The following is a 21,351-nucleotide window of genomic DNA, read 5'->3' on the forward strand; positions in this document are numbered from 1 at the left end:
TACATGACTGGCCAAAGCAAATTTGATGAGGCTTTGTTCTTTTACATCTCGAAGGAGAAACGCCCACCTTAGTGTATGCATACATACATACATCTACAGAAGTGATGAAAGAATAGGTTCAAATGTGAACACCACAGCAGTGCTTCTCAGCCTGTCTGTGGTGAGGTTTACCTTTATTTCTGTTCCCAGGTGAACAGATGCCTGGTTCTGCTGTACATGATTTTACTATGCATGCAGTGCTCCACCTGGACCTCACCACAGGCATTTGATAGACTGGGATGGATCAGTGTTCACCTAGAGGAGTCCATTGACCATGTAAGGAAGCCAAACCAGTGCACACTGCTCTGATTTAAGCATTTCCAAACACTCACACTTTGTGCACTTAGCTCACTGTGTATCAGTAATGAGTCTTTCATGAACTGGTCCCAGTATGCAGACAACACTTTGGGCTGTATTGATCGAGAGTGTCACCTGGTGTTCTGAGTGTGACACGGATATTTTATGGGATAGTGTATGTGATGGGCACCAGTAGCTAAAAGATGCTGTACCAAACAGACATGAAAATGAAAAGTCACCTTTCTTTCCTTCCAAAGGGAAGGAACTAGATTTTGATCTATTTCACCAACTCAGATATTCAGATATTTAATTTACATATTTAAAATTGATACAAGCAGGCTGCCAGAATTTCCGGAAGAAAAATCTGCCGTGTGTTTCCTTCCCAGTTCATGCTTGTGTGGTTGAATGACTATGTAACCTCTCCCTGTGTAATGTAAAGAGTATTTCTCACAGTGGTTAATATAAAATTATTAAGATGAGCCTGGAAGGCAGCAAATCCCTGAAACCAGAAGCTCAGTGAAATCAGGATGGCAGTGGTTGAAAATATTAATGGTTCTGGCTAATAAGGAATTATAGAAGAATCCTTCAAATTTTTCTTTTTGAAGAACTAAAACAGCCTTGCCCTAATCCATTTGCCCAGCTGCCTTCTGGTAGTGATCATGGTGGTGGTGGTGGTGGTGGTGGTGGTGGTCGGGAGGGGTGTGGTGATAGTTTCATTTCACTAACCATTTCTTTATTCTACCCTCATATGGTTCTTTCCAAACCAGAAAAGAATAAGCCATTTATCACAAAGGAAGAATCCATGCAGCAAAATGAGAACATGTTACAGAGGAAATGACATAATATTTAGACTCAAAAATTGTATGTCCAGCAGGGATATTTCTAAAAACAATGAACAAATGGATAGCTAATCCAGGGGGTGTCCATGTTTTCAAATTCAGATCCAGCCCTGTAAATTGTAGCCGACCCCATGTTGTGGGGTGTTCTCATTGTTTTGCCCTCTGTTTTTCACAAATGCTGTTCTTTAGTTAATTAAAATGTACACCAGGGATCTTCCTCTCCCCCCCCCCCCCTTTCTGGCTGATAAATACAATTTTATTGAAAACAGTGCCAACAACAAGCACAGCCATTGTTTTAAGGATTTGATTTTGAAACTTGTTAGCAATTTATAATGACCTTTTTTATATTTTGTCTGTTTTCATTTAACAGTTTCTTCCTGCACTGAGACTTCTTTATTTGAATGACTTCAACATTTTATGACATTTTATGTGAGCAATTATTTGGTGTATCATTATTATGTACTAGGAGACCACCTTATCCATAGGAAGATAATGCACAAATGGCTAATAGAGAATAAAATGTGATGGTGCACTTTCATCCCAAGGGCATGGTTGTCATCAGGAGATATATAGTAAATGTTCAGGAGCTGTCCTATTCATCTAGAGGATTTTAGAGGCAGGTTTAATGGCATATGTTAGTATTACATAAACTATTCTTTGAATCCTGTCCTTTGATAGCATCACTGATATGTACCAACCATCAAAGTAAGAATATATACCCAGAAATTAACTAGAAACAAGTAGGCTCTTCCTTTTAGGAACATGATTGTGGGCAGAGCCTGGGGAAAAAAGAATCTGGGGAGGTAAGTGTCCATGCTGTCTTGCTGATAACTATTTTGTGACTTCCAACACATGCCCCAAGAAGTCAAAGGAAGGGTGTCATATCCCCAGTGTTCTTTGGAAAGGAGTTCAGCTTTGGAGAAATGATGGTGTCAAAGGAGGGAAGATGAGCTTGGGGTATTCTGGCCTTCAGGAGGGCAGCTTCCATTCTCTCTTTAACAAATACAATCATCTTGCCAGTCTCAATGTCAAGTTTGGTTTAATGTTTTCCTAGAGAAACATGTCTGTGTGCATTTATTCCTTGTGAAGCCATCCAAAGAGATTTAATTCTTTGGCAGTCATAATTTTGTGTGGTTTCTTTAATTGCTAATTTGTTTAAATGGCTTTTAGCTCTACAATTTCCCTTTAGGAAATGTTTCTTTCATTGCTAATTGACATGAGTCATAGAGATTGGAGGTACAATATGTGGTACTGACTGGGCAGGGAGGCGAGGAGGGGTGGGAAGGGTTGTTATTGCACAGACTGTGGCAAAACAAATTTGAATAAGAACCAGGCTCTGGCTGAGGGGAGGTAAAATGTCACATTTACAGAGAGATCATCTTTGAAATGAAATTTTCTACAAAGTTTTGATTCACTTCATAAAATTAAAGGGTGAAGGGAGAGAGATCAAACAAAACTCAGAGCTACCCAAACTCAACATATTCAATACACTATGTGAAAAACCCCAGTGTAAGTTATCCTGTACCAAGTAACACTTTTAGAGGTGGTTCCTGGCTGGCTATGAGGTGCTTCATGGCTATGACTGCTTTCTGAGCTGTTTCTCTCCTACCCCCCCCCCCTCCACAGGTTTAAGGGAAACCACTGGCTCTGAGAGTGATGGGGGTGACTCGAGCAGTACCAAATCTGAAGGTGCCAATGGGACAGTTGCAACTGCTGCAATCCAGCCGAAGAAAGTGAAGGGAGTGGGCTTTGGAGATATTTTCAAAGACAAGCCAATAAAACTAAGACCAAGGTCGATTGAAGTAGAAAATGACTTTCTGCCGGTGGAAAAGGTATGTTCAACAGTTTCTCTTTCATTTCAACATAATGTGGAGTATCCAAAAGTACATTGTAGGGCTTGGTGCCTGAGACTTTCTGCGCCTCCTTTGGGGTTTCAGTGTCCTCACGTGCTAGCTGTTGACCCGTTCCCCTTTACACATAATCCCTGTGTGGGAACAGCTTTCCTCCAAAGGCTCATGCTCTAATTCACTGCTGTTTTGGGGGTGTTTTTTAAATTTAAATTTTATTTTTCAATTACAATTGACATTCGGTACTATTTTGTATTGGCTTCAGGTGTACAGCATAGTGGTTAGACAACATATACTTTACAAAGTGATCCTGCGATATTTCAAGTACGCACCTGGCACTGTACATAATTATTACAATATTATTGACAATATTTCCTGTGCTGTGCTTTACATCCCCATGGCTATTCTGTAACTACCAATCTGCACTTCTCAATCCCTTCACCTTTTTCACCCAACCCTCTGACCCCCCTTCCCTCTGGCAACCCAGTCTGTTCTCTGTATCTATGAGTCTGTTTCTATTTTCTTTGTTCATTTATTTTGTTCTTTCATTTCTACTTGTAAGTGAAATCATATGGAATTTGTATTTCTCTGACTGACTTATTCCACTTGCTGCTTTTCTTACTGATCTCCTTGCTCTGGAATGTTTCCCAGTTTGACTTTCAAATGGACCAGCAAGCACTTCTCTATTTTCTCCCCAGAAAAGTCCCTCATGCCTGGAACCAGCTGAACAGATGACTTTGATACTTTTTATGCGTCCCCCAATCTCTCTTCTCTCCTTGTACATTTCTCTGATGCTTTGTGCTTGGGGATGTTGCCTGGTTCTGCAGTAGAGGAAGGGGGTTGTGCATTTTTTCTTTAGGAGTTAGGTGGGAATGATTTCAGACTGCCGAAAGGAAGTCTCCCGCATGTGTGAATGATGGAGATGGCCCAAGTTGTGACTCCCTGAGTTGTTACCATCAGGAAGCTGGCTTTTTTCTTCTGCCTCTGGTTCTGGGTTTGTGAGAAGCAGACAGCATGTTGCTGCTGAGTACGCGGTTGCCACAGCAACACACCCAGAGCCATCGCACTTGTGGCTGTTAATGACGTCTACTGTGGTACACTTCTAAGCATCATAGCCTTGCTTAGGATTTGATAAATACCATGGAATTTTCCAGATTGTAATAAACTACACTCGTACTGTACTTAAGGAATGTTTGTTAATTTGATTTAGTGCTGAAATTTTTGCTTTGATGGTTGTGCTTGGGGGATGGGGCATTGGCTAAATCTCTAATGCAGGTTTATTGGTAGCTTTGAAATGTTTTTAATTTTTCAATGAGATGAATTTTTTTAAAGTTGCAATATCTTCCACAACTGTAGAACTTCCATTTACCTCCCTCCCCACTACTGCCCAGCAACCTTGCCCAATGTCCTGCATTAGAAACAGAATCTGAAAAGGAAACTTTTGGACACTTAATACCCTTGGTAGATAAGCACTTAATACCCTGTGAAGAAGATGGAAAGGGCAGATGTTTAGAAATTAAAGACTTTCATTTAAACTCTTCTTTTGTTGAACTTCTCTGAACCAGTACTGTTTCTTTGAGTAGTCAATATATGATGCTTCTCAAGATCTGAAAACGATGTAGTTAGTAGTATCCCATCTTGTGAGCTCATTTCTGTTTCACATGGTCACTTTCAGATTCCTGTAAATATTTAGAAAAGAGCAAGTCCCATCTTGGGAAGGAATGATGTATGCAGTTTTTCTTCATTTTATTCTAGTAGTTGAAATGACCCTGACCATTGACTCAATCAGCACAGTTAATTCCTTTTGTTTGTTTTTTGATTTTTGGTCTTATCTTTCTCTGTGTAGGATGTTGTGTGTGGGACTTTTATTATTGCTATTTATATTTGTTTTAATTGCTAGTAATAAGTTGGGGTTATTAAGAACAGCAGTATCAGCATCAAACATAAGACTCCCAAATTTGTACATCAGCACACTTCTCTGAACCCCAGAGCCACGTGTCCAACTGTCGACTTCAACATCTCCACTTGAAGATCTTAAATTCTTATCATCTTGTTCAAACATGAACTTGTCATTATCCCCCTCAAACCACTCTGCCCACAGCCTTCCCCATCTTAGCTGAACACAGGGCCACTTACCCTCCCATTGCTCAGAACAAAAGCCCTAGGTTGTCCCTGACTCCTCTCTGTTTCTCAATCCAATGTCTGATCTATCAGCAACCTCTATCAGTTACCTCTAACGGCTCCGATTCCTGAGTAGGTCTAGCATCCACCATGGCTCGTCACCTCCACTGCTTCCCTGCTCTCTCGCCATCACAGTAGTGGCCTTGTAGTAGGGCCTCTGCTCCTCCCTTTCCCCCTATAGTCTATTCTCAACAGAAAACCAGGATGAGTCTTTGAATCCTAAGTCAGATCATGCCACTCCTCTGCTCACTCCCCTGCAAAGCCTCCCTGAAGAACCAAAGTGAAAGTCCTCCCCAGGGCCCAGGAGCTGAGGTAACCTGACCCCCATGACCACTCAGACTTCCTCCCTCACTGCCCTTCCCTCACTTAGTCCATCCCATCCCCCTTGCTCTTCCTCAGACATGCCATACACACTCCCACTTGGGGATCTTTGCCACAGAGTGTCTGCCTAGACACTCTGCTTCCACATGCCCACCCAGTGTCCTGCCTCTCTTCCCAGGGGGCTTGGCTCCTACCTTACCTTTTCGACGAGGCCTGCCCTGGCCTATTCATTCTGAAACCTACTCCCTTAGCCCATCCTGCTTACTTGCACTGCATTCTGTTTTGCTTTCCATAGTATGTACCCCCATCTGAATTAACATTCATTTTTTATTATGTTTATTATTTGTTTGTTCACTGATGTACACTATGTGCTTACAACAGTGTGTGGCACATAGTAGGTGCTCAGTAAATATTATTTGAATGAATAATATTAAAACTGTAGTAACAGCACTTTAGAGATTACAGACATCTATAAAATGAGGGGACTGGGTTGAGTAATATAACAGTTATATAGTTGAAAATGTAGCAGTTATGTGGTTCACTGCATCTTTGTGGAACAGAGAGATTTATTGCCTTGGTCTTGGTGACATGCGATGTTAACTTCATCAGAGTAATATATATGTACATGTGCTTGTGTGTGTATCTTGATTCATGATTTGTTTGCAGAATGAAACCATGTGCTGGCAGTAACCTTAACCCGCTTCTCATTGTGAAGTCTCTGGGGAAAATGTAAACTTCCCAGCCTGCTTTACTGGCTGCAGACAATTTTTACAGCATCTAAGAGGATTCAAAACTCTGTCCACCCCCTGTTGTTGGCGCCATGGATAGTTGCATAGATTTATGAACCCATTATGTTATTGCACAACTTGGCATGAGAGCTGATGAGTGTGAGCATGTTTTACTAGTGCACAACCTGGTTCTCATCACATTTGAGATGGTTTTGTGTCCAAGATTCATGTTTAAGGAAGGAAGTTTCCTTTGAGAATTGAATTCACTGTTGATTTTGTAGAGGCACAAATTGAATGTCATGTGACAGCATTTGTTAGGTGAGGCCCAAGCAGGTCTTCCACTCAGGCTGGGGCAGTTGGTGTTCTGACATGGCTGGTGTGATAACTTGGATGAAGGAAAAAAGGAATCTGATAATTGCTAACAGCTGGAGGCATCATATTATATTTTCCATTCAAGTTTTTCAAGTTTTGAGATCCACTTTTCTCACTTAATTTTGTGCTGATCTTACCTATGCTTTAATCCACATCACCTTACCCAAAGTGGTTGAAAGCTGATGATTCTACACCAGGAGAGATACTTTATAACACTCCCCACCCCCAACAATAAGGAAATAATGAATATTCTTGCTTCACCTATTGAACTATGAAGAACCCCATTTATGAGTTTTTTTAATACTACCAATTAGATATACCTGTGAATGATTTGTTTAATGCACCATTTAACTGAAGTATTTACACATGAAATGATTTAATGTCTGGGATTTTGCTTCCAGTAATTTGGAAGATGGAAGGGTGGGGCACAAAGTAAACAAGATTGCTCATGAGTTGATAATCGTTGAAACTGGGTGGTGCTATATGGGGGTTCATTACACTATATTTTTGTATATGTTGGAAATTTTCCGTGATAAAAGATTAAAGAAAAAAAGAACCTTGGGAAAAAATGTGCCATTTAAACTAACTAAGCCTAGAGGTTAAGTATGTGTTATATCTAAATAATGGAAAATACAGTTTGGTTAAAGATGAACCAAGTTACATATCATAAGATTAGAAGGGCATGGTACTATTGTCCTAGCTGACTGACTTTGACAGTCACTTAGCCTCAGTTGGGCCATCTGTAAAATGGAAAAACTTTTTATACCTATCCTAACTCTTAGGACTTAAAAAAAAGTTATTCAGCTAAAAATACTTTGAAATTGTAAATGTAACTCATTTCAACTAGTATTTTTTAAGTGCTCACTATATGCTTGGTACTGGGTATACAGTGGTGAACAAGGCCAGGTTGCTGCCCCTCAGAGAGCTGCAGAAAAGTAAAGAAGCACTAATAATACAGTGTGGGGATTGCTGTGACCAGGCTGAGAACACAGTGCTGTACTGTAGGAGCACTCGGGAGTTGTAGGAAGTGGTGACTTATTAGGGAGGATGGAGAGTATGTGTTCATGTGGATGTGTATCCACTTCCTCCAGGAAGTGATGTTTAGAGCCACAGAAAGTGATGTCTCTAGGCTTACAGGAAGTCACATTTAGGCTGAGACCCATGGGTCCAGTAGACATTCATCAAGGAAAGGAGCATAGAATTATTGAGCTGGGAAGAGCAACATGTATAAATGCTTCAAAGGGAAAAAGAAATGGCACAGAGCATGTGTCGAGGCTCCAACAGGAAGTGGGGAAAGGTGAGAATGGAAAAAGAAGCAAGGCCCAGATCAGGAAGGGCCTGGTAGGACATGTGGAGTTTAGACTTGATCTTGAGGGCAATAGGAAGCTATCAATGGGGAGCTATTTTCATCATGAGAGTGACATGATCTGATAGGTGGTTTAGAGAAAGTATTGCAAGCTACAGTGGGAGGAGTGGATTACAAAAGAAAGGGTAACTAAAATTCAGGAGAGAGGTTAACAGAAACTTACAATGGCTCTCCCATAAGTCCCCCCAATCTAGTTTCTAAACCAGTTAATGAATAAGATGAGTCAGTAGAGGAGAATCAAAATATTATTTGTGCTCATTTTTTTTCAGTATGGATATTCAGTTGACTCAGCACTGTTTACTGAAAAGATTATCCTTTCTGTCATGCACCTTTGTCATAACTTAGGTGGCTGTGTATGTGTGGGTCCATTTCTGGACTCTGTTCTGTTGGTCTGTTTGTCCTTGTGCCCATTCTATACTACCTTAATTACTGTAGCTTTATAGTCAGTCTTGATATCTGACAATGCAAGTTCTCAATCTTTGTTCCTCTTTTTCAGTTTTTCCATGGCTATTCTTGGCCCATTGTATTTTTATATAAATTTTATAATTAGCTTGTCAATCCTGCACTCCCCCCCACCCCCCAGCAAAAAACATCAACATCATCCTGGGATTTTTATTGGGTTTGCATTGACTTTGTAGATACTTTTGGGGAGAATCAACACATTTCCATGGACATAGCATTTTTCTCTATTTATGTAGGTCTTGTTTCATTTTGTTTAAATTCCTCAAGCTGTACACTTATGATTTGTGCACCTTTCTCTACCTATTTTATATTGCAATGTTATGCTATTGATGAAGGCAAAGTTAGTGTGAGTTATAGGATATAGATTAGTGTGAGAGCCAATTGGGCCTGCTAGATGATCTCTAGAATTAGACATACTCACCATACAGTCTCAGCAATGCTGGACTAGGGCAGACCCATGTGAGGTAGAAAGGCCCACCCCTTGGGGAAGAGCAGACAAGGCCAACTTTCAAGAGGAAGAAAGAGAATTGATGAGCTGAGCAGTTTATTTTTTATAAATTTACCTGTTAGAGAAGTCATTTCACTCTCCCAGGAGAGAGTGAATAAGGGGGCAAACAGTCCTAGTAGTGCCCAATTGTGTCCAAAGACCAGGAGTGTCCAGAGTGTCCATTTAGACTCCCTCTTACATGGAAGGAAACATAAAGATAAGAGAAGGAGCCCTGAGCAAGTGCTTAGAGCATTGGCCTGCACACCAAAGGGCCTCAGGTTTAATTCACAGTCAGGGCACATACTTGGGTTGCAAGTTTGATCCCGGCCTGGTCAAGGCACGTGTGGGAGGCAACCAATTGATGTGTCTCTTATATTGATGTTCCTCTCTCTCTCTCTTTTCCCCCCTCCCCCTCCCTCCCTCTCTTCCAATCTCTCTAAAAATCAATGGAAAAAATATCCTTAGGTGAGGATAAACAAACAAAAGATAAGAGAAGGAAATTCTCTCTCTTAACAGCTTTGAACTGTTCTCCTAGGTGGTTTGGGAAAATATTTTGAAGGTAGAATCAAGAAGTTTGATAACATGGGGCAGGGGTGGGGTGGGGGGCTAAGGGAGAAAAAGGACTTAAAGATGTTGCCTTGGGCAACTGGCTTAAGCAGCTGGGTAGATGGTAGTATCATTCCCTTATTAGAGAACGCTGGAGGAGAAAGATATTTTAGGAGGAAGGTCATAGATTTAATCTTAGACTAGCTGGATTTTGAGGTACTTACGGGACTATCAAGTGAAGGCATCTAGCAGGCAGTTGGATAAATAAGTCTGGTGATTGGGAGGAAACTATAGATGTAGGTTTGGGAGTCATCAGCCTAGAGAGTGGGTTGGAAGAAGGCAACCCAGACAGGACACTATTGTCATGAATATGGCTGGTTCCTTCTGTCTCCCACCTGTGGACCTAGAAGGGAGTTTCCTTATCAGGCTGCTTCCCTGTTACTCCTACCTGGCCTCACTCTTTTTCTAAACTCCTTCCCTTTGTATGAGTGACTCAGATGATACTCCTGGCCAAACTCTTAGGGAAAGGAGCATCAGGTATTACACATGGGTGGATAAATTACAGGTTCTCGGGTGAGTCCCAGGACATTACCTGATATGTCTTTATATAGAATAATCCTGGCTTTTCAGTGCTGACTCATTCCATGCCAAGGCTCTCTAGGCAAAACTAGAGCTGGCCTCCTTAGTTATGAAGAAGAACAGTCTTTTGGGCCAGGGCTCTTCAAATAGCTAGATTGGAAAACATATTTCCTGGGTTGGCTGTTTACTGGATTCCCTACAAAGAAATCCTTCAAGAAGCTCCTTTCTCATGGTGTTCTTGTCTTAGCTGATTTCCATTAGTGACTTCTGAAATCTCTCTTGAGATGATGCTGGTTTCTTTCTACATTTTCTATTATATCCACAACTAGACACTGTGTTTGTGGCAGTCTCTTTTATAACTCTAATCATCTTGAATCTCATTTATAGAATCACAGTCACTAAATTAATGCCTTTATAATATCAACATTGTAGCTTTTACGTAAAATAGAGAATTAGGATTAAAATCATATATAAATGAGCTACTAATCAATTTTTAATCAGCCAAATTACAGTAAGAGAAATTTTAATATTTTCACATATATCTGTCTTTACCCATTCTAGTAAAAATTCATCAAGTTGTATACTTAAGTAAAATTAAAACATGCATACATCTAAAGTGATGATTTTAGTTCCTTAAAAATGAGAGATTTATGTGTCTAATCCTTTAAAGACTAGAAATAAGCTCTAGAGAATCTCCAGGAGCTAATGATATATTCTTTGACTAATGAAACACAACTGGGTCAAAATCTTGCTGTGATTATCTGAGACCTATAGTATCGGATGGCCCTCATTTTGGTTGAAAGATAAGACTATGTGACATCTCTTGAGTGGTTGGAAAATCAGTGGTTTTTAATGAGCATGGGTATTGAAATAATCACCACTGGTTTCCTGGGCTGAATGAGCTACCTGGGATTTTCAGACTTGGGTTTATGTGTTATCTTTCCCCAGAGTGTCTCTGTTAAGTTTCCATATCTAGGAGGACTAAGGAGAAGGGCGTTACTAGGGAAGGGGAACCAGGAACAGAATTACAGGGTTGCTTTTTGACATGTTAGGTTCTGTTTACTGTTTTATATATGCTCACATATGCTTTCTAAAGCACTCAGCACAGTGTGTTTTCTAAGAAATGTTTAATTGCAGCCAGATCATCACCAAGAATTGCATTTCCAGAAGGCCTTCAAATCGTGCTTTTAGGAGTATAGTAGTTATCAAGCATCCAGGCCAGAGTGCCTGGGTTAAGATCCCAACTCTGACTCTTCCTGGGACAAATTACTTAAGCACTTAGTGCTTTAGATTCCTCATCTGTAAAATTAGAACACCAAGAAGATCTACCCCATATGGTTGTTATGGGGATTAAGTAATGTGCAAAATGGGTAGAAAAGTGTCCGGCATATAATAATCACTTGATTAACATTCATAGTTATTGTTGTTGTCCTTCTGATTATTAGAACAGAAGGAATGCCTATAAGTAGCAATGTAGTTTCCAGGATAATTTTTTAACTTTTTATTATGAAAAATTTTAAACTTGGAGAAGTAGGATTGAATTTTGCTGTATCTGTGGTAGCTGTTTTTTTAGACATCACCAAGTTTTAAATATCAGCCATTAGGAAGTAAGTGCTATGATTTTGGACCTTGCCTGTGTTAGTCACCATTGTATTTATAATTCCTTGAAAATCATTGTTAAATTATAGTTGGCCCTCAATAAATATTTGTGAACTGGATACTTGAATATAACATTTTGTCCCAATCCAATCAAAATAATGAAGGAAGACTCATTCTGTTTGGGGTATGCTTGTGGTCTGACTACAGATTCACTCTTCCATTTGTTCATTAATTAGCTCATTTATTCATTTACGGAAACTTTATTGAATGCCTTTTATAGATCAGCAGTGGCAGCTCTGGAATTTCTAGATAAATGAGTTAAGGAGTGGCAATCCATTTTTAAAGGAATAGGTTCAGTGGCATGTCTGGATGCTGTAGTATTAGCATAATACATGCAGATTTTTCACCTGGCAGGTTATTTATTTGGGGGAGGGGGTGGGTTTGGATTAGTTCATTGGAATGGAGTTAACACCTCCTCCTACACATCACACCTTGGATCAGCCTCTCATTTTAGTGCTCTGGGTTGACCTTACATGGGAGAGAAATGTGTATGTATAAAAGTCATGATGCAGAGGGAAAGGGCTAGCAGAGATATGTCCAAAGCATCAAAGAAGATAGAGAAGAAGGAGCTACTAACTTTCCTGGAGGTATGGAAGGAAAGGATGAGGTGTTGGAGAGCTTTTTTCAAGGAAAGTGGTATTTGAGCAACATGTTAAAAGATAAATGGGGATTTGTCATACTTGCAGTGTGTGCATGGACAAAGAGGGAGCGAGGTTATGGAGAAGGGTTGGGATTGGCTGGAATGGAGGGGACATGATGGTGGTGGAGGTGGGAGTTGGAGGAGAAGTGGACCTTTTTCCCACAGGGCTCTGCCAGCTCACTCACAAGCTCCACTTCTTCTGGGTGGAGGAGTTCTGTCGGGCAGTGGCATGATCAGATTGACACTTTGGAGAGATAACTAGGCATTGTGGAGTGGAGATGGGAGAGGAAGTAGCTGGGAGAGTTGCCAGCCGTGGGGCTTCGTGGTTGATGACTAATTGGCCAGGCACCAGGAACTTCTAGTAGCTCTTGGAAAGGGGCAAATGGGCCCACCTCATGCATAGTCTTTGGGTTGGGCCGCCCTAGCCTGGTTTGGCAGCAGAACTGATAGATGAGCCAAGTTTCCTTTCAAAGAAAACTCTTTTGTGTATTATGGAAAGCAAAACGCTAGGAGTCAGCATTCAACTCTTGTTAATAGATAAGCTGAGGACATAAAGATAATAAAAATAAATTTAGTTTGGAGGGCATTGCTAAGTACATTTACATATATATACTCATGAACATAATCATGTATGTCTATAGATCAAATATATACATTTATTTATGTATATATATACATTGAGCAAGCTTATCTTCCTAATTAGTCTTTAAACTTTTTTATTTTAGAATAGTTTTAGATTTATAGAAAAGTTGTGAAGATTAAATAATTTATATGCATATATGCATAATCCATGGACACAGACAATAGTATGATGAAGGCCTGGGGTGGGGAGTGGGTGTGGAGTGGAAGGGGTCAATGGGGGAAAAAGGAGACATCTGTAATATTTTCAACAATTAAAAAAAAAAAAGTTGTGAAGATACTACAGAGAGTTCCCACATACCCCACATCCAGTTTCCTCTACTGTTAACATCTTACATTAATATGGTACATTTGTCACAAGTAATGAACCAGTCAGTATAAATATATGATTATTAACTAAAGTTCATCCTTTATTCAGATTCCCTTAGTTTTTACCGAATGTCCTTTTTCTGTCCCAGGATCCTATCCAGGACACCACAGTACATTTAGTTGCCCTGTCTCCTTAGGCTCCTCTTGGCTGTGGCAATTTCTCAGACTTGCCATGTTCTTGGTCACCTTGGAAAATTTGAGGAGTTTTGCAGAATGTCCTTAAATTAGTATTTGTCTGATGTTTTCCTCATGATTAGACTGAAGTGATGGGTTTTGAGGAGAAAGACTGCAGAGGTGAAGTGCCATTCTCATCCCTGGTATCAACATGACTTCTCACTATTGATATTGAACTTGGGCACCTGGTTGAGGTAGTGTCTGTCAGGTTTCTCCACTGTAAAATTGTTCTGTTTTTCCCCCCTTTTCTATATTCAACTCTTGAAAAAGAAGTTACTATGCGTACCTCACTTAAGGAGTGGGGAGTTACACTAACCTCCTTTAGGTAAAGTATCTACATAACTTATTTGGAATTCTTCTGCACAGGCAATTTGTTTGTTCTCTCATCCTAATTGGGTTTTTATAGGGTAATTTCTTATCTGTCCTCTAAATTCCAAATGCTAATTCTGTAGCACTTGCATCACACTTGCCATTTACTGCCTAGTGACATCTCCCACATTTGTTTTCTTCTGTGATGTATAAACAAATCAATGTCTTATTTACCCAAGCAAATTGCAAATTTTCTTGAGGACTGGGGCAGCAGATTCAAAGCCCCCTACAGAAATGGACACACTGCAGGCAGTTAATAAATAGGGAATAAGGAATACAAATAAAGGTGTCCCAAAGACAAAAAATAAAAATGTAAAAATTAACCACAATTAATAACTGAAACAGGTCATTAGAATCTAAGTATCTAAGAACCGTGGTAAGGTGAGGGTACTGTTGACTCCATATCCTGATTTGTGAATCATTCTAAATTTGTAATAATGGCTAATAGGGTGCTTACTGTGTGCCTGGCACTTTTAGAAGCACTTTACATATATTACGTATTTAATCTCCCAGACAACCCCATGGGTTGGTGCTATTATCTCCGTATTATACGTAAGGAAATCGAGGTGCAGAGGTTAAACAAATTGCTCAGTATCACACAACTAGGAGGTGGCGCTCTTGGAATTTTGATCTCAGATACTCTGGCTCTAGAATTTTGATGTCTTAAGCACTGGACTTAAATTCATTGAAGTGGTGCTTAAAATGGTATCTGATTTGGAGAAAAAACAAGATTTCTATTTAAACATTTTATTTCAATCTGTTAGGATACTACTGATGACATGGCTGGCAACAGTCTTTCTGTATTTTTCCTAGGGGAAGTGTTTCTATAAAGCCATGACTGTTTTTCCTTCAAGTTTTTTTTTTCTTTTTTGAATGAATAATTTTTGTGTAGTACGACTTGCTTTTATTTCTTTAAAATACAGGCATTTTCACAATGGACATATATACAAACCATATTTAGATATCTCTCACTCCCCAATCAGATTACCTGTTGAAAGATGGTGAGCTTTTTATTTTCTCTCTGACATTTTTAAACAGAAGTAGTTGCTAGGTCCTGCCAAATAAATACTCATTCAGTGTGTTTCTTGTCCGAATGGTCACACCTGTGGGTCCCAGGAGGCAGCCTAGATTCCTGCAGTAATGTAGGCAAGGGAGGAGGACTTCTCTCGAAGCCACCCAAGCCATGAATTGGCCCTGGCTCCCTGAACCATAAACAAATGTGAGCTTTGTTCTTCCCATTGCTCATTTGGTCCCAAGTATGACTCAGGGTTAGGCTGGGTCCTTCAGACTCCGTGCCTTTGGCTGTTGGAAGGAAGTGGGAGGGTTTCAGAGTAGTTCTGGGACCTTTTCAAACTGAAGAGAGGAGGCTGACTGCATGATGGGAGAAGAGGTATTTCTTTTTCTGCTTTTAGAGATGTAATGAATCCCCTTAACCTTGTGTCTTACCTATGCTATTTTGTAGTAAGACATAATAGGTTTGCATTGGTGGGGTAAAATGAAGTGTATACCAGCTAGAATTCCTCACAGAGGGGGAAGTAACCTAAACGTGGAGGATTATTTTCTAAAGTCAGATGTTGCACTGGAACTGTTTAGCTGTTTTAATCCCCCCACCTCTTTGCTCAATTTGGCCATTAATTTTTACAGATGTTTCCAATTTCTCGGTGTTGTGGGTTTTCATGTGCTCACACTGCCGAGAGTAATTTAGATGGGCAGTTTGCACAAGCAGTAACTGTTACACCATGTCACCGAGATGTTTAGCAATTACAGATGTTAGTGCAATAAACAAATCTAGCTTGCTCTTCAGGTTAATTTAGGAGAGAAGAATATGTCCACACAGAGTGAGCCAGTTAAGGGGCATTTCACTCTTGGGGGGCATGGACATTTGGAGTTTTCCTTGTGACTGGAGAAGCTGTGTGTAGTGACATCTGGGTGTTGTTGAACTGTTGTTTATAGAAGTAAAGATTTTGGCTAATTTTTTAGTACTGAGCATTTATATTCATTTGCTCATATGCAGAGTAAAATAAAGACGATAAATTATTTGAATTTCTAAAAGTTTACTAGTAATAGGTGGTCTTATTTCTCTCTGAGTTGTTCATATTTGCTTCCTAAAAGCAGAAGTCTGTCATTTTCCAAACACAAAATTCCCTAAATAAACCACAGGATAAGTAAGGCTTACAGTGCGTCTGTCATGTCTTCCATATTCCTGTCTCTTGTTGGGAAAAAATTTCAAGAATAGAGTTGATGAGATCTATAAAATATGTCCCTTTATGTTTTTCTCTGTTGGCTTTAACTTATAGTATTTTTTAAATTACAAAAAAAGGAAAATAGCATAACAAAAGGAAACGCATTATTTTAAGAATAGGAGAACTTCCTGAAAAAAGATTTTTAGTGATGTCTGTTGCTTGCCTAGAAGGATGTGAGTGCATGGACCGGTTGGCTAAAATAAGAAATATATTCATCTGCAAGGCCTGAGAGAATTTTCTTATTGAAAGATATATTCAATCTGCTTATTATTATTATTATACTATTGCTGGATGTGATCATTCTGAGTTCTGAAAAGTAGAAATAAACAAACTTCTTTTTTATTGATTTTTTTATTTTATTTTATTTTATTTTTTTATAGAGCGAGGAAGGGAGAGAGAGAGATTTGTTGTTCCACTTATTTATGCATTCATTGGTTGATTCTTGTATGTGCCCTGCCCTGCCCTGCCCTGGGATCGAACCAGAAACCTTGGCATATTGGGACGACACTAACTGAACTATGTGGCCAGGGCTTGAAAAGTAGGAATCAGAATTAGATACTTACATTCAAAATTCAGATGGTGACTCTTTGGGAAATGAGTGAAAGGCTGACTGATTGTAAGATATGAACTATGGGAAAATCTCAGCGATAGCATTGAGATCTCTCTCAGGAGCCTCTCTAGTTCCCTGAGGCTAGGGCCTGGAGATGGGACAGGAAAGGTAGCCCCTAGGACTGTTAAAGGTTCTGTGACCTGTAAACTACTTGTTGTACCGTTGAGTGTTCCTTGAAGCCTTTGCTTGTTTGTTTCTCAAAATGGAAATAGCTCTGTTACTTCTCTGATTATAGCTCTTTGCAATATTCATTATAATAATAAAAACTCATAGTTAAAGAATATGGATAAATAGAAATTTATCTTAATCCTGTTATCCAGGAATAACCATAATTAACATTTTATATGTATTCTTTCAGACTTTTATCTGTGCCAGAAGGTGCATGTAGTACACACATCACTCTTTATACAATAATGAGGTCATATTAAATGTCACCTGTTTTTTAAACTTAACATATTATAGACCCCGTTTCTGTCAGATAGTGCTCTGTTATCCATTGTAGAGATAGACCACCATTTATTTAACCAATTTAGGTTGCTTCCTAACTATTTAGGTTGCTTTCACATTTTTAATATTAAAAACATTCTTGTATGTGCATCATGGTACCTTCCCTGATTATTTCCTTAGGCTGAACTTTTAAGAGGGGAATTTCTAGGTTAAAGGCTGAGTTAATTCTGGTTGTTTTGTTTTTAATGAAAATAACCCAAGTATATGGTTAAAAAATTCCAACAGAACAACAGTAAGACTTTCTCAGTCCCACACACTTAGCTTTACTTCCCAGTGGAAATCCCCATAAAAGCTTTCTATATATTCTTATAGAAATGTAGGATATTTTTAATGTGGTAAATTATACATAACATTATACTACTTTATCCAATTTAAATGTATGATTCAGTGGCATTAAATATATCCACATTGTTGTACAACCATATCACCATCTATCTCCAGAACTTTTTCATCTACCCAAACTGAAACTCTGTATCCATTAAACACAAACTCCAAGTGCCCCTCACAACCACCACTGTATTTTCTGTCTCTATGAATTCCACTACTCTAGATACCTCATGTAAGTAGAGTCATAAAATATTTGTCCTTTGTGTCTGGCTTATTTCACTTAGCACAACGTCTTCAAGGTTCATCCACATTGTAGCATGTGTCAGAATTTCCTTCCTATTTAAAGTTGAATAATATCCATTGCATGTATATATCAGAATTTGTTTATCCATTCCTCTGTTGATAGACATTTAGGTTATTTCTACTTTTTGGCTTCTGTGAATAATGCTACAATGAACATCAACATACTGATAGCTGTTTGAGTTCTGCTCTCAATTCTTTTAGGTATATCCCCAGAAGTGAGATTGCTGGATAACATGGAATTCTATTTTTAATTTTTTAATGAACCACCATACTGTTTTCCACAGTGGCTGCCACCATTTTACAACCCCACCAGCACTGCATAAGGGTTCCAGCTTATTCACATCCTTGGCAACACTTGTCATTTTCTTTGTTGTTGTTGTTTTTAATAATAGCCATCCTAATGGGTTGTATATCTCATTGCAGTTGGAATTGATGTTAGCATGTTTTCATGTTGCCTATCACTAAGAGAAAAGGATATGATTTTTCTCCATCTGAGAATGATGTATTGAGGACAAGGTATTTTGTTTAAGGATCCTCATTAGCTAGCATATCAGTTCCACAATCACAACAGATTGTAAATTGCTTAAAGTAAGGGCTATGTCACCCTGTTCCCTGAGCCCCTGAAGAGAAGATTAATGGAGAGCCAAGGTCTTGCTTGTTCCAGAGGTTTAATGGTAACCAGGACTGCTGCTTCTCACATAGCTCTACCCAAAGTTTTGTGGAGAGTGGATTCAAAGCAGCTCTTTTGAGAAAAGATGAATTTCTCTTTTGTGCTATTAATTCTAAGTGATAGTACTTGATTCATCTTACATAGTGAGCAGTCAGTTTTATGACTGATTTTTCTCTCCTCACCTTCTGCTCTAGAATCCCTTGGGGGTAGGAAATGAAAGTTGATCCTTTTGCTCCTTATTTGTTAGATCAATTGATTGAATTGATATTCTTCAGTGTGGTGGACTGAAGTATCTATAAGTATTGCATTTTAGCTCTCTTTTGTTCTTATATTAATAATTCCTAATATTTATAATCCTGAAGTTTGGTTCCTGAATTTTAAGGTTTTAAAATTTTCTGTGTGGCCATTAATATGATGATGCCTATGTACCTAGCTTGCCTTTTTCTCTCTGATGTTCCCACTGGTTATAAAGTGATATTCTAGACAACTGAGTTTCAGTGGGATGGATTAAGTTTAATGCTCTATGAAAACTGGCTAGTTTAAAACTAACTATCTAGCTTACTTTGCATGGTGGTGTGTCTTTGCTTACATCACAGAGGTTTCAGTCAATCAGCAACCTGTTAATGTACTTCCGTGTGACATTGGAGACCATTTCAGAGGTGCAAGATAATAGCCTTATTCTCAACTCAGGTCCTTAATGTTGGAGTCCAGATCCCAAATAAATGCACACCCATAAGTGCTCTAGAAACAAATGGAAGCATAAGGGCAATAGCACCTATTTCCACCTCTAGTAGAGATTTCTCTCTCTAAACCTGGGCTATAAAATGAACAGTTCACAAATTTAGGAGTATTCTGGAATTGCCTTGAAAGCTGCTTATTCATCAAAAGGCCATTGTATCCCTGGTCAGGTGGTTCAGTTGGTTGAAGAGTTGTCCCATACACCAAAAAAAATATTGCAGGTTTGATTCCTCATCAGGGCACATACCTAGGTTGTGGGTCCAGTCCTTGTCAGGGCACATATGGGAGGAAACAGATTTATGTTCCCTTCTCCTTCTCCCTCTCCCTCTCCCAACATATCCTTGGGCAAGGATTTTTTTTTAAAAAGGCCATTGTTAAGCCATTTCATGGATGACCTGTGACTCAGGAGTGGCACCTCCATTAAATTTATCCTTAAACTGTTACAAATAGAATAGGCAATGTTTGGAAAACCAAAGGCAGATATTTGGAGTCTCTATCATTTAGAAGGTGTATTCTGCTTTTGCTCATTTAAGATGAGGAAGTTAGAAGTGGTAAAGATGGATTTACTGCCTCACTTTCTTTTTTCTTCTTTAACTTGCTCAGCATTTTCACCCACCACTGATTTTAATATGTTTTGCTTCATTTGTTTTGGTAGCATCTGCTCAGTCTGTTCTTTTGACTTCCCAGTTGGGTTCTTATTTTCTCTCTCTACTAGAAGCAGCTTTTCTGAAACTTTTTGGGTACTTTTTCTATTAATAAAGTTGATAATAAGAGTAATGTGATGCAAAGTGTCAAGATTTTCAATCCTAGAATAACTCAAATGTGTCCTCTTGGTACACTGCTTAGCACTGTCTAGTTACTGCATTGGGAGGGAATGGTATGTCTTATATGTCTAATATTAAATTCAGTTTCTTTTGCTTCAAACCTCAGGACCCCTCTACATTTAGGCCTTGTTAGTCACAGAGAAAGTAGACTTGTTCATAATTTAGAATCCTGTTTTTTCAAGTGATAGGAATATACATACTGTTGTTATTGTTGTTTTTCAATTCAGAAGAGGCTGGAATATTACAAATCTGGTAACTCTGTGCCTACCATGTAAGTAATCTACCTAAGCAATACATGTCCCATTGTCTATTTACAATATAGAGGTGAGCAGAATGTAATTTATGGGTGACCTTACTGTGCTTTCTAGTCAAAGATTATGGGATCTCTGACATTTTGATGTAATTTTTGTATTCATTGCCCAAGAGTTCAAACAACTCCAGTTTTTCCCACTTGGAGCCTTTACTAGTAGGTTATTAAACAGGATAGGAGAAAAGTGGTCCAGATAAGACATAATAAGAGATCCTGAGAAAGTTAATGAGAGGACAAAAAAGATACGCTGGATCAGGGGAAGGATCACTGGTTCTAAATACTAAAAATGGTTTTATGCGGCCACAGTACTTGTGAGTGTAGCCCAACCCTGACTTCAGAAACTGTATGAAATGAAGATTCTAATGTACGTTGATCATCTTGTCATGAAAATGAATGCCTAGAAAGAGCCCAGGGTATCCTAAAAGGTGATGAATGGAGATGGTCAAGAAACTAGAAATCGGGAGCTGCAGAGAAATGGTCATTGTGGCAAACAGAGAAGGCTGAACAGAGTTCAGGAGGAAATGAAGAATTATGTGGGATTTGATGGTTGACTGTTCTCTGGTCCCACTGATAGCTGACAAAAGGAGAACCCCCTTTAACTTGAGGCATGGTGATCAGGTTAGGAATAAGGGAGAAGTAGCCAGTACTGAGGGCTGATAAACTCTTCTTTGTCCTATGGTGGGCAGGATGTGGAAATTTTTCACTGGAGGTCCCCATAGAATTGTATAGATAACCATCTGAAACCAATCTGTCAGAAATAGATTAAGTATAATAACTTGGGAGTAGGGAATGGGCTATAAACTACAGAAGTACCATTCCTGGTCTTTGTCTTCCTTTGTCACCATCTTCCGTGAAACTGTATTGTTCCCTGTGCAGAGCCTATAGCGAGTCTTTGTGGAAGGCAC

The 21,351-nt window shown here is 39.2% G+C and overlaps 1 protein-coding gene across 7 annotated transcripts in view; it reads left to right on the forward strand.

Moving 5' to 3' along the window:
- The window catches only part of SH3KBP1 (SH3 domain containing kinase binding protein 1), a 309,900-nt gene that overhangs the window by 166,951 nt on the left and 121,598 nt on the right, over positions 1–21,351 (forward strand). For all 7 annotated transcript variants that reach the window (XM_081126121.1, XM_081126120.1, XM_081126118.1 and 4 more), the window contains one exon: positions 2,802–3,007. In XM_081126121.1, the coding sequence (XP_080982247.1) occupies positions 2,802–3,007 (206 nt within the window). The remainder of the gene's footprint in view (positions 1–2,801; positions 3,008–21,351) is intronic.

This window comes from Miniopterus schreibersii, assembly GCF_964146895.1.
Source record: "Miniopterus schreibersii genome assembly, chromosome: X".
In the NCBI taxonomy this organism is placed as follows: Eukaryota; Metazoa; Chordata; class Mammalia; order Chiroptera; family Miniopteridae; genus Miniopterus; species Miniopterus schreibersii.